Raw genomic sequence first — 13,604 nt, 5'->3', positions numbered from 1 at the left:
CCTCTGAGCCTTGGTTTTCTGTTTTGTAAAATGGAAGAAATCATCTTTTTAAGGGGAGTAAGGATGAGGGACAAGCATAGGGCAAAGGCAGACCTCAGTGGCCAACATCTTCTCACTGTCCATTCTGTAGCTATTGGCAAGTGGCAGTAATACGTCCCTTAGGTAGTAAGACTCTGGCCATATTGTGATGCTTACAGTCATTCCAATCAATAAAAACTGATGAATGGGAATACTGTTTGCTGTTTCACGTATTAAATCTAAATCTTTTCATGTTTCTTCTCAGGGATAAAGATTTACCAGGATCTCTTCAATGCCAATCACAACACAGAGAAAAGAAGTTGAGTCATTCACAAATGGAAGGTAATGAAAATCATCCTCAAAATTAAAATGTAAACAACAGCCCTTTAACATAACTGATCCTTCTTCTCTCAGAAGATCTGGGATTTCAAGGGTTGTTTATACTACTCCATCATTTGAGAAAAAAATAGAAAAAAACTTTCTGTGGGTTGGGAGAGGGATCACTTTCAAATGGGCATCTCCCTAGAATTTAGACAGCGGGCATCTCCCTAGAAGTTAGACAGTCCTGGTCAAATTCCTGTATTCAATGAATAACTTGTTGGTTATTCTGTGTGGAAAAGAACAAATGAAAGGTCAAGTATAAACCAAGTAATGTAAGAGTGTAAACACAACTAAAGTCCCAGGATTTCTCACAGAAAAAAAATTATAATGATAAAATGAGCTATACTGGCTACAGTTCATTCATCCAAACAACAAATATTTACTTAAAGCCAAAAATGTACTCGGCACGGGAAACACAACAAGTCAGACTTGGTCACTGCCCTGATAGGAAGTCTAACAGGGAAGACAGACAATTAAACCATAATTGTTGAATGAATCATTTAAATTACAATAGGACATGACAGGAAAAATATAGAGCATAAAGAGACGTCTCCTAACTTGGTCGTGTGAGGGAAGAAGCGTCCCAGAGAAGGCTGAATATGAAGTAGGAGTAAATCAGGCAAAGAGCACAGAGGGGAGTGTTCCAGGCAGAAAAAAAAGGCCCAGAGAAAAGGAAAAGCGTGATGCACTAGAAAAACTACAAGAAGTCAGGCATGGCTGTGTTTGGATTCTGGGAGGCTAATGCTTCACTCCTCTGAATTTAGAATCAATTGAAAAATTGATTCAGGAGACAGAAAGGAAGCCAAGAACCACCTTGATTGCTGGGATAGCTAGTTTGGGAAATACAAAGGATTGTCAAGATCGGATTTGCATTTTTAATTGTAAAACTGAGCTAAATGACTTGATAATAACAGTTTATGTTTTTATAAGACATTAACGTTTCTAAGGAGCTTTAATATACATTGGTGCTCATTTTAAGGGATTTCTTTTAATCAGGTATGGTAAGACATGCAGACACGGAAATGACTGTCATGAATGGTAAGACATGCAGACACGGAAAAGGTATGGTAAGACATGCAGACACGGAAATGACTGTCATGAAGGAAGTTTTTTTAACTCACAGATCCCAGAGGCACATGTCATGCAGGGCTACATGAGGAAGCACCAGGGTCAGTCAGGAGGTGGCAGGGGCAGAATGTGGACAAGAGCCTTTATTGTGGTTTCCAGGACAAGGAACTGGCAAGGCAGAGTAAGCAGGGTTAGGATTAGTGAGTTTGAATAGTTTCAGTGGACTCTGGGGTGTGGGGGCTGTCTCTGGTTGTCTGGTATCTAGGCTTGGGATAATTAAGGAAGGAACATAGCAGCCCTGAATGTAAGAGCAGAGAAAGAAGGTGTTTAGAGGATTGGCTGGCTTGTATATGAAAGGCACACTCACAAGCTAATAGTTTACTATCTACACGAGTTTACTAATCACCCCTGGGTGGGGCAGTCCCTCCAGGGTCAGCAGAGTCCCAAATGTCAAAGCATCAAACACAGAAACTAGAAAATGTTCCTTGCAACTTTCCTATGAGTGGTCAATTTCTTCATTCTACAAATATTTATTGAACACTTCAAATTCCCCAACATCTTCCATTCTCACTCTCAATTGATATACTTGCTTCCTACTTCTCTGAAGAAAACTGAGGCAATAGGAATAGAATTTCCACAGACTCCCAACTCCCTGTCTACCTTCCTACCAGCATCTATACGCATATACTCTGCCTTCCACCATTTTTGAACAGTTTGAGCAACAAAAATAAGTATATATTTGTTTTATAAACCAAAGTAAAAACTAAACATCCAAAAGTCCATATGCTAGAAATAAATGACAGAATTTTTAATATTTTAACAATTTTTAAATAGTAGCTGGAGAAGAAAATGTCACAATATTTTTAAAAATTAAAACATAATTGATTGCACATATTCATAGGGTACAAAGTTGAATATCAATACCTGTGTACAATATGTGGTGATCAAGTCAGAATAGTTAGTACATTCTTCATTACGCAATGTAATCATTCTTTGTGACCCTTTATCAATTTCTCACTAACCCTCCTCCTCCTTTCCCACCACTGGTAACCTCAGTTCTGTCCTCTCCTTTTGAAAGTTCAACATATTATTGTGCTTGTTGTATCTCTCTCTCTTTCTTTTTTTATTTATTTCTTAATATTTTTAGCTCCCACTTATGAGAACATGCAGTATTTCTCTTTTTGTGCCTGGCTTATCTCACTTAACATAATTTTTTCCAGGTTCATCCACATTGCTGCAAGTGGCAGAATTTCATTCTTTTTATGGCTGAGTAGTATTCCATTGTCTATAGATAGCACATTTTCCTTACGCAGTCATCTATCAATAGGCATTTAGGTTGATTACATATCTTGGCTATCGTAAATAGAGCTGTGATGAACATGGGAGTGCAGGTATCCCTTCCACATGATTTCCATTCCTTTGGGTATGTACCCAGCAGTGGGATTACTGGATTGTATGGCAGTTCTATCTGTAGTTGTTTGGGGAACCTCTATACCATTTTCCATAATGGCTGCACCAATTTACAGTCCCACTGACACAGTAAGAAAATTTCCTTTTCTCTGCCTCCTTGCCAGCATTTGTTATTCTCTGTCTTTTTGATAATAGCCAGTCTAACCGAGGTGAGATGATATCTCAGTGTGGTTTTGATTTGCATTTCCCAGACATTTAGGGATGTTAAGCATTTTTTCATGAGTCTCTTGGCCATTTTTATGTCTTTCTTTGAGAAATGCCTATTCAGCTCTTTTGTCCATTTGTTAATCAGGTTGTTTTTTTACTAAAAAGTTGTTTGAGCTCCCTGTATATTCTGGATATTAATCCCTTGCTGAACGCATAGTTTGCACATATTTTCTCCTATCCTGTAGGTTTTTTCACTCTACTGATTGTTCTCTTTGCTGTACAGAAGGTTTGTAGTTTAATATAATCCCATTTTTTTATTTTTTCTTTTGTTGCCTGTGCTTTTGGGCTCTTATTTATAAAGTCTTTGCCCAGTCCTACATCCTGGAGAATCTCCCCTATGTTTTCTTCAAGGAGTTTTAAAGTTTTAGGTCTCATATTTAAGTCTTTAATCCATTTTGAGTTGTTTTTGGTGAACAGCAAGAGGTACAGATCTAGTTTCATTCTTCTATATATGGATATCCAGTTTCCAGAGCCATTTATAAGAGGCTCTCCTTTCCCCATCTTATGTTCTTGGTGCCCTTGTCGAAGATCAGTTGGCTGTAAATATGTGGGTTGATTTCTAGATTCTCTATTCTGTTCCATTGGTCCACATGTCTGCCAGTACCATGCTGTTTTGATTACTGTAGCTTTGTAGTATAACTTGAAATCAGGGCCGAGCCCGTGGCGCACTAGGGAGAGTGAGGTGCTGGGAGCGCAGCAGTGCTCCCGCCACGGGTTCAGATCCTATATAGGGATGACTGGTGCACTCACAGCACTAACTGGCTGAGCGCGGTGTGGCCAGTCTCAAAAAGGACAAAATAATAATAATAATAATAATTTGAAATCAGGAAGTGTAATGCCTCCGGCTATGTTTTTTTTTTTGCTCAGGATTACTTTTGCTATTCAAGGTCTTTTGTTGTTTTATATGAATGTTAGGATTGCTTTTTCTATTTCTGTGAATAATGTCATCAGCATTTTGATGGGGATTGCATTGAATCTGTACATTGTTTTGGGCAGTATGGGCATTTTCACAACGCTGTGAATAATGTCATCAGCATTTTGATGGGGATTGCATTGAATCTGTACATTGTTTTGGGCAGTATGGGCATTTTCACAACGTTAATTCTTCCAATCCATGAGCATGGAATGTCTTTCCATCTTTTGTGTCCTCTTTAATTTCTTTCAGCAGTGATTGTAGTTCCCATTGTAGAGATATTTCACCTCCTTGGTTAAACTTATTCCTAGCTATTTTATTTTTTTGGCGACTATTGTGAGTGGACTTGCTTTTTTGATTTTTCTGCTAGTTCATTGTTGGAGTAGAAAAATTTTACTGATTTTCATGTGTTGATTTTGTATCCTGCAACTTTACTGAAATTATCTGCTCTAAGAGTTTTATGTAGAGTCTTTAGGTTTTTCTATATATAGGATCATGTCATCTGCAAACAGGGTCAGTTTGACTTCATCTTTTTCAATCTGGATGCCATTTATTTCTTTCTCTTGCCTAACTGCTCTGGCTAGTACTGCCAGTACTATGTTAAATAGGAGTGATGAGAGTGGGCATCCTTGTCTGGTTCCTGTTCTTAAGAATTGAGGATGATGTTCATTCAGGATGATGTTGGCAGTGGATTTGCTGTATATGGCTTTCATTGTGCTAGGATATTTCCCTTCTATATCTAATTTGTCAAAAGTCTTTATCATGAAGTGATGTCAAATTTTGTTAAACGCTTTTCTGCATCTATTGAGATAATCATGCAAATTTTGTTAAACGCTTTTCTGCATCTATTGAGATAATCATGTGGGTTTTGTCCTTGATTTTGTTGATGTGGTGTATCACATTTATTCACTTGTATATGTTGAACCATCCTTGCATCCCTGGATGAATCCCACTTGATCATGGTGTATTTTTAAGGGAGAAATAATAGTGAGTTTGTATATATGATATGATAGAGAGTGAAGAAAAATTGGTGTTGGAGACAGAGGGAACACCTTCTTAGGTAATTTCTTTGAATATGAGAGGGAATGGGTTCTGGCCCACAGTGGAGGGATTGGCTCTAGATAAGAGTACAAAGTTAATTTGTGGAACAGGGAGGAAGTCAGAGTATGTGTGTACATACTCTGTAGGGAGGTAGATATGGAGGTGGGAGTCTGCAGAAATTCTACTTGTCTCTTTTTCTTCCTAATTCCCCCCACCTAGCGTTACTTTTTCTTTTTCCCATAGCACATGCCACCATCTATAGTGGCATCTAATTTACCTATTTATTACATTTATATGAGGGCAGAGATATTTGTCTATTTAATGCACTAATGTATCCTGAGCACTTAAAACAGTACCTGGCACATAGAAAGTATGCAATAAATATTTGTTGACTAAGTTACATGCATGAAAGAAAGCCTACTAACATGCTAGAGAAGTGGGGAAAAAATAGAAACAAGTCAGAGATGGTTTAGTCCAAGTTCTAGAGAAGACTACCTTTTATCAAAGGAGAAAGATATTATCTTTTCACATTATTATAAGGCAGGTATCATTATCTCTATAGGATTAATCGTTCATACAGAGATGCTGAGACTTGAATGTGATATGAAAAAAGGTTTATTCTGGTGCCATTTGGCACAACTTTGTTCTAGGTTTATTTCCTTATTCACTAATTTTAGAAAACATGTCTAATTTTGGCTCCTGTTAGTACCTTGACTATTTCTTTAATAAACTTTGGGTCTGTACAAACATACACAAACAAATATATAATTTGGGTCCATATTGGTATATTAGTTTTCTATTGCTGCTGTAACAAATTGCCACAAATTTGGCAGCTTAAAAAAACACAAATTTATTATCTCACAGATCTGTATGTCAGAGGTCCAGGTGGCCTCAGTTGGTTTTTCTTTAATGGGTCTAACAGCACCGAAATTAAAGTATTGGCCAGCCTGGGCTCTTATCTGGGGGCCCTGGAGGAGAATCTGCTTTCAATCTCATTCAGATGTTTGGCAGAATTCAGTTCCTTGTGGTTGCAGGGCTGAGGTCCCAGTTTCCTTGCTGTTTGTCAGACAGGAGCCTCTCTCAGCCACTTAAGGCTGCCTGCATTCCACATCATGTTGCCCCCTCAGTCTTCAAACCAGCAATGGTGGTTCAGGTCCTTCTCAGGCTCTGAATCTCTCTGACTTCTTCTGCCACATCTCTCTTGCTTATAAGCAGATCATGTAATTATATAAGGGATCATGTAATTAGATTGGGCCAAGTATAATCCATCTTAATTAATTCTGCAAAGTCCCTTTTGTCATGTACAGTCACATGTTCACAGGTTTCAGGGATTAGAGTATGAACATCTTTGGAAGGCCATCTCACCTACTACATTTGGTTTTCCATCAATTAGTTTATCCCAGTTCAAATCCCATGGAAGGATTCTATCCTTCATAAGAAATGTCTACTGAGTACTTGTTTTTCTCTCAACACTTTTTCAGAAAATAATCTCCAGTCAACTGCACTGTCTGTCCTAATCCCATTAGCATATGTATTTCTTCTTAAATAACTGTTCTGAACAACATAATTCCATTTTGTCAGCCTTCCAAGATGCCTACAACTTCTTCAACAAGGACAAAACTGGCTGTATTGATTTACATGGAATGATGTGCACTTTAGCTAAGCTGGGAATGAATCTAAGCAAGCATGATGTCGATAATGAATTAAGATGTGCTGATATTGATGGTGAGTACTTTGACTTCTCATTATTTTTCTCATAAAAGATTTTTGTGAATATGTATTTTTCTCAGTGACTGTATAAACATGAGAAATAGACCTCATTTATTTGCCAAAAATATGTGTGTGTGTCTATTTAAAGACATCAGTGAGGACTGTATACAAGTTATGATATCAAATTAATGATACAAATTAACTATTTGAAAAATCCTGTGTGGAAATTAGAGTGACTGTCTCATTTCAATATCAAATTCAGGTTACCAATCATGATGTAAATTTTGGAAAGTGCCTTGACATAACAGATACAAAGACATGAATAATTTCAAAAGTGACATGTTGCCTAGAAAATCCAAGCCCTTTGTTTCTGTTTTAATCATAATACAAATCTTTCTTCTGTCATTCCATCTATATTGAATTTTTATTTTTTATTTTTTTAAAAGAAGACCGGTAAGGGGATCTTAACCCTTGACCTGGTGTTGTCAGCACCCCGCTCACCAGTGAGCTAACTGGCCATCCCTATATGGGATCTGAACCCGTGGCCTTGGTGTTATCAGCACCACACTCTTCCAAGTGAGCCACAGGCCGGCCCTTATATTGAATTTTTAAATATCACAGCATTTTGTTGGAATTTTTAAAGCATACAGATAGTTTTTATTGATTATACTAACTAGGGATTAGTAGCACAAGCTGATATGTTATGTGGAAAATATATTCAGCATATTTTCTCCTCTCGCCTCTCTCCACCCAATTGCCAGTGCCCCATTCAGTCAGCATCAGTTCCATGTGTGATTCAAAATACCAGTCAATAAGGTATCACTTGTTTCCACTAATTCTGTGCAATTTTTCTATATTTCATAGAAACACACATACCCCCTTAGTAGCACTCACTATCCTTTAAATTTAGAGGAAATGCGGTACAACTTGAGGATGTTATAATAGGAATGAATGATAGGGGTGGGTATGGCCTCAGGGGGAAGGAGTGGATTCCTGGCAAATACAGCAAGTCTCTGGGAAGACAGGACTACAATGTCTGGGAACCCCTGGCTTGATGTTTACACCCCACCATCACTTCTGTGGGCTGTGGGTGACTTGTGTAATGGTGCTAAGACCACCTGAAGACCAGTGCATATCTGACCATATCCACAGCTCTTAAATGCTCTAATTTTAAGTATTAAATGGTCCAGGATGTTTTAATTTTTAAATTTAATGTACGAGGGTACTTCAAAAAGTTCATGGAACAATAGAATTAAAAGATAATACAAATCAAATGGGCCGACCCCGTGGCGCACTCGGGAGAATGCAGCGCTGTGAGCGCAGCAGCGCTCCCACCGCGGGTTTGGATCCTATATGGGAATGGCCAGTGCGCTCACTGGCTGAGCGCGGTGCGGATGACACCAAGCCAAGGGTTGTGATCCCCTTACTGGTCACGAAAAAGACAAACAAACAAACAAAAAGATAATACAAATCTTTTCATGAACTTTTTGAAGATCCCTCATATATTCTGATAATTAAAATATATCTTATCCTTGTCCTAAGCCTTAGATTTCTGTTGCAGGAGATGGGAAGGTAAACTTCTCAGACTTTATAAAGGTGCTAACAGATAAGGACCGCTTCCTCAGAGCTGTTGGTGAGTAGAGATGTTACCGAATAGATGGCAGTTGAGTAGCTACAACTCACTACATAGTAAATAAACATTATTGACTTGTACTCAGGAGACAAATCAGGAAGGTGTAGTCTGGAATGCAATTTACTTTTTTACTACTTCTCCAAAACAATATTTGCTAAGCAAATTGATACAGTTTTAGAATTTTAACTTAAATACATCAAGCAGGCACTGGCATTGTCTAAAGGTTTAATGCAGGAGACACTGCCCTGTAGTCTCCAATGAGAGCACTCAGGAAGTGACTAGTGTAGAAAAATTTGGTCTCCTGAATTCTTTACCAAGTATATACACACTTTGGGAGGCATTCCTTTTACAAAAGAAAAAACATTTTTTAGAAGAAAAAAGGTGCTCTCTCTCATGCAAATTTGGGGTATAAATAATTCACTGTTCTTGAAAAAATACCTTCTTCACACTGATAAAACCTCAACCCTCAGTGCACTGTTCATGAGTTCCACAGCTGCCTTGGAAAATATAACCACTATTTATAATATGTTTTCCAGGATAAATACATTCCAAAACCCAAGCATTGTAGACAGTTTTGAAAATTCACCCATTCATAAGCTATGAACTGTCCTTAGGATAAAGTGAAGTTACTGTTTGCAAGTACTACTATAGTAATGGGGGCTTGCCTGCAAACCAGAGATATATTTTCAACAATTTCTTTGCCTAGAAGAACAAAACAATAGTCCTTAATATATAACTCATGTTTATGTTAAAAGTACTACTATATTTACTTGGAAGTTATTGAACTAAAAATATTTTTTATATTCCATAACTAGTCTGTCTGCTCAGTAATCAAAGTGGCCTTTCTACCAGATAGAACAGATTTTTAATGATTTACTGCATCTCTAGTCCCTGACTTGATATTATTATTACAAATACTCAGTAAAAAGACTATCAGTTTATTTATTTATTTATTTTGATAAATGGTTTGTTCAGAAGGCATATTCAAATCTATCTTTTTTTTCTCTCCATAGTTCCAGCAAAGGAGACCTGTTTAGATGTAGCTGGCAATCCAGGGATCCTACTGTTTGAGATCTTATCAAAGCTTGTAGAGACTTCAGCCCTACCCAGAAAGGCTGTAATGGAACTAGTAAGGTAAGTGGGAAGGAAAGGAACAAAAACTGACTTCTCAGAAGCACTTTTGAGGATATTAACACAGCAGTCACCTCTACTAACATCCAACTTGCCGGGATCTGGTCCAAAACAAAGGATTAAGTAACTGAAAAATGGCTCTCCTGCCACAATATGAGATCTTATTCCTCCATCTCCGCAGTCCTGCCCAGCTCTGAAATCATAAGGCTGACCTCAGACCATCTCAGGGCCCCACTGAAGGTCTAAGACAGCCAAGAAGGCTCAGCCTCTCCTAACTATGGCCTGAGAATCCCAGCAGAATAAGACTTTTTCCAGGGATGATTTGGGGTGGGCTTAGAAATCTAGTTTGGAATATAAGACTTTACTGCTCATCCTGGAACTACCAGGGGCTCTCAAGAGGTCCTCTGACTCTGAGATGAGGGTGACAGCAAGTTCAGACCTCCCGCGGTAGTCTTTAGACTAGAGCAGAACCAATTACACTTGAGAATAAAGGATGAAGAAACATTCTCACCCGAGTGTGTTTATTTATTAATAATAAATTTGTTGATTAGCTAAACAGATAGCTATATTTAGCAAATAGTGCTAAAAATAAACTTCCTCAATTAATTTTTTTTGTTTATAGAAATTAAACAAATGTTGCCATTATCAATCTTTTCAACTCATAGGCCTTCTAAGCATTCTGGTATCCCACTTAGAGAAACAAAAATACAGAATTCCACTTACAATATAAAACTAATCTTCTGTCCCTCAGTAGGTAGTCTCTTTATACCATTCTATCTCTCTGTCAGAAGGGGAACAGAAAGTGCACAGAATTCTACTTTTCATTCCAATTTAAAGATATTTATCGAATTCCTGCTTTTGGTATACAAATTTGGCACATTGCTTAGCCTCTCAGCCTCAGTTTCCTCATCTATAAGAAGAAGGTAATGATAATGATAATACCTACCTATAGGGCAATTGTGAGGATGATGTATAATAATGCATGTGAAGTGCTTGGCACATTATAAGAGCACAATAAATGTTAGCTATCATTATTATGTGGAAGTAACTAGATAAGCATAGAATATGCATATTATCTAATGAGTATATACTGTTATTACCCCCATGTTACATATCCAAAACTGAAGCACAGGTCAGTTAAATAACTTGCCCTAGAGGCAGTAGTGCTTAGATTTTAGCACACTCTGATTCGCTTGCTCTTATCCACCCCCCATACTGCCTCTCACACCTGGTAAGCGCATGCTTAGGAAATGTTAGCTGATGTTCGTGTTTTTGTTATTGTGGTTGTGTTTGTTATTTATATAGTCATCTTGTTATTGCCTGGTTCCTAAGGAGATTAAGTGTTTAAGATATAGCATTTGCATTTAAGGAGCTTAAAATATAAATGGAGAGAAAAGCCATAAATATCTGGATAAGTAGCTAAATATACAGAAGTAAAATAATACAAAATATGTTATATAATTAATTGTCAAGTGAACGGCAGAGATAATTCATCTAGTTTCCTGAGAAAGCAGGTCTTGAGCTAGTTAATAGAATTGGATAGGCATTTGTATAGCTGATTACATCATTTATTGAACATTTACTAAGTGCAAAGCTCTGAGCAAGCACTTACATACATTAGTTTTTCCCTGGATAGTAACTGGTCTCCCTGCTTGCACATTTTGACTTCTCCCCTGCCCTGCCTGCCCTACAGTCTGTTCTCAACACGCCCTATGCCTCACTGATGTCTTGACTACTACAACACCAAATGACCCTTTAAAAATGGTCAGATCATGTCACTCCTCTGCTCAAAACCTTCAAAACCTCCCATTTCCCTCAGAGGAAAATCCATAGTCTTTATGATGATTTATTGCCCTCTATGTGATCTGCGCTTCTCTTACACCTCTTTGACTTCATCTCCTGTTACTCTGCTCAGGCCACGCTGGCCTCCTTGCTGTTCCTCAAATACACCAGATGTGTTTCTACCTAAGGCCTTTGCACTTGCTTTTCCCTCTATCTGGAACGCCTTCCTCTGGGTATCCCGTGATACACTCTACTCACTCTCACCACCTTCAGGTCTTTGTTCAAATGTCATCTCGGTAAAGGAAACCAAAGGCCAAGGACTAAGTATATAAAATAGTCAAGTGGCCTGTAGAAAGTATCAGTAGATATTCTATAAATGTCACAAAAATAGGCACTCAATAATATTTATTGAATGAATATGCAAATTAGACTTAAAATAAGTTTAGTCAGCATATATAACTTGCAACTTGACTTTCTTTTTCTTTTTATCCTATGACACTTTTTATCCACTTATGAATTGCTTTTTTTTTTTTTAAGCTATTTCCGAAGAAAATTCCAGGACACCAGTGCAGAAATACCATGGAGTCCCTATGCTATGGGTTATGGAAAAAGGAGACTTAAGCCAGACATATGCATACCTCCAAACTCAAGCATGGCTGCTTTTGCTAATGCTGCCAAGGTTGCAATAACAGAAGAAAAGGATTTATTTAAATTTCTTGAAGAGCTCAAGAGTAAGAGCCGTTTGTTCTCTCCACACTGTTTTGAAGGACTTATTTGTATATGACTGGTCAGAATACTAGAGGCCAAGTGCTGTAAGAGCAGGACCACTGTTCTGAGTAACAGGTCTCTGACACACAGATAACATCTGAAAGCAAATGTACATCTTACCTGAATCCTCAGACACCTGGATGAAGCCTAGAGTATGTAGGTGGGAAGGGGGAGTAGGAGAGTAAAGAAGGGGGGCCGTGGCCACTAAGGAGAAGCATAAATGCAGAGCAAAGTAGGCACCACATGTTTATCTTTTATGTGAATTTCTTCTTACATTGTTTGTGATACTATTTCTATTTTTATCTTTTTAGGATGCAATCCCCCTTCAGACAGTCCATATTCAAAAGTACCCATCTTTCCGTTGTTTCCTAATGTGGATGGGATGGTGATAGGAAAGCCATTCAAAGACATACAGAAATTAGAAATGCTAAGGAGAAAAGAGCCTTTGAGTTTCTTTGAGAACTATTTTTTCCATAAAAAAGACTGGAAAACACAGGTGAGATTTAGATTATGCCTCATTAGTTAATTTAAATACTTAGATTTTTGAGTACTAACTTAACAGAACTAATAGCATGTTTTTTTTTTTACAACAAATATCTTTAGTTGATATATTTCAAACCAGATTCCATAACCATTTTCCCAAATTTAAGCCCAGGTGTAAATATTTAATTTAATTTCAACACATAGTTAAACTTACTGAAAAATACAATCCTTGGTTTGGGATTGGGGATGGGGAACATAATAATAATAACAATAAAAGATCCTCAGGTCCTACCTCCAGTCACCCTCCCATCAACTCAGGGACCAGAAGCTGCATTTTGGACTCCCTCAGGATTATGTTCTAGATTGTGGTTGGGTCAAACACCATGGGATAAGCAGACCAGGCCCACAACCCAATGGAGCAATGCTGTGAAAGAGGGGCCATCCTGCCCTTCACTAGAACCTCATTTATGGTTCCAGCTGCACTTTCTGGCTCACTTCAAGCTCTGTTGCCTCTAATCTACTTTGCCACTCCCAAGATATACTTTATCATCATGAGTTTTAATTTTGCAGGCAAGTATGCCCAAGTTTCTAGATATTCTCTTAGGATGCTCTGGCCTTACCCCAGGTTTGTCACAGGCCTGCCAGCCTGAGAAAAAGGATAGAGATTTGACAGGGGGCCAGTCCACTCTGTGGGGCATCTCTGGGTTGCAAAGATCCATGTGCAGTTCACATTAGTATAAAATCCCTAGAATACCCCTGCAAACATAAGGTTTAAGAGGGGCTATCACTGTCACAAATGACCCCAAGTTCAGACTTCGTCTTTGTCTGTCCAAATGAAGTCATAAGTGCAGGCAAATGTCACGGACAAGATGAAACTAAAAGGACATTTATTCTTCTTTAAATATTTTTTTCTTGCTGGCTGGCCTGTACAGGGATCAAAACCCTTGACCTTAGTGTTACAACACCATGCTCTAAGCAACTGAGCTGACCAGCCAGCCT

General features: G+C 38.1%; 1 protein-coding gene across 1 annotated transcript in view; it reads left to right on the top strand.

Moving 5' to 3' along the window:
• The window catches only part of LOC103581467 (EF-hand calcium-binding domain-containing protein 3-like), a gene marked incomplete at its 3' end in the record, with an annotated part of 15,201 nt that extends 2,583 nt beyond the window's left edge, over nt 1–12,618 (top strand). The window contains exons 2-7 of the mRNA XM_008563291.1: nt 284–360; nt 6,680–6,823; nt 8,370–8,441; nt 9,455–9,575; nt 11,892–12,085; nt 12,434–12,618. Coding sequence (XP_008561513.1) covers nt 284–360; nt 6,680–6,823; nt 8,370–8,441; nt 9,455–9,575; nt 11,892–12,085; nt 12,434–12,618 — 793 coding nt within the window. The remainder of the gene's footprint in view (nt 1–283; nt 361–6,679; nt 6,824–8,369; nt 8,442–9,454; nt 9,576–11,891; nt 12,086–12,433) is intronic.
• Between the last annotated feature and the right edge of the window lie 986 nt (nt 12,619–13,604).

The sequence above is a fragment of the Galeopterus variegatus genome, unplaced genomic scaffold (genome assembly GCF_000696425.1).
Source record: "Galeopterus variegatus unplaced genomic scaffold, G_variegatus-3.0.2 Scaffold13105, whole genome shotgun sequence".
NCBI lineage: Eukaryota > Metazoa > Chordata > Mammalia > Dermoptera > Cynocephalidae > Galeopterus > Galeopterus variegatus.
Note: the sequence above shows the minus strand (reverse complement) of the source record. Positions and strands in the feature narration are given on the sequence as shown.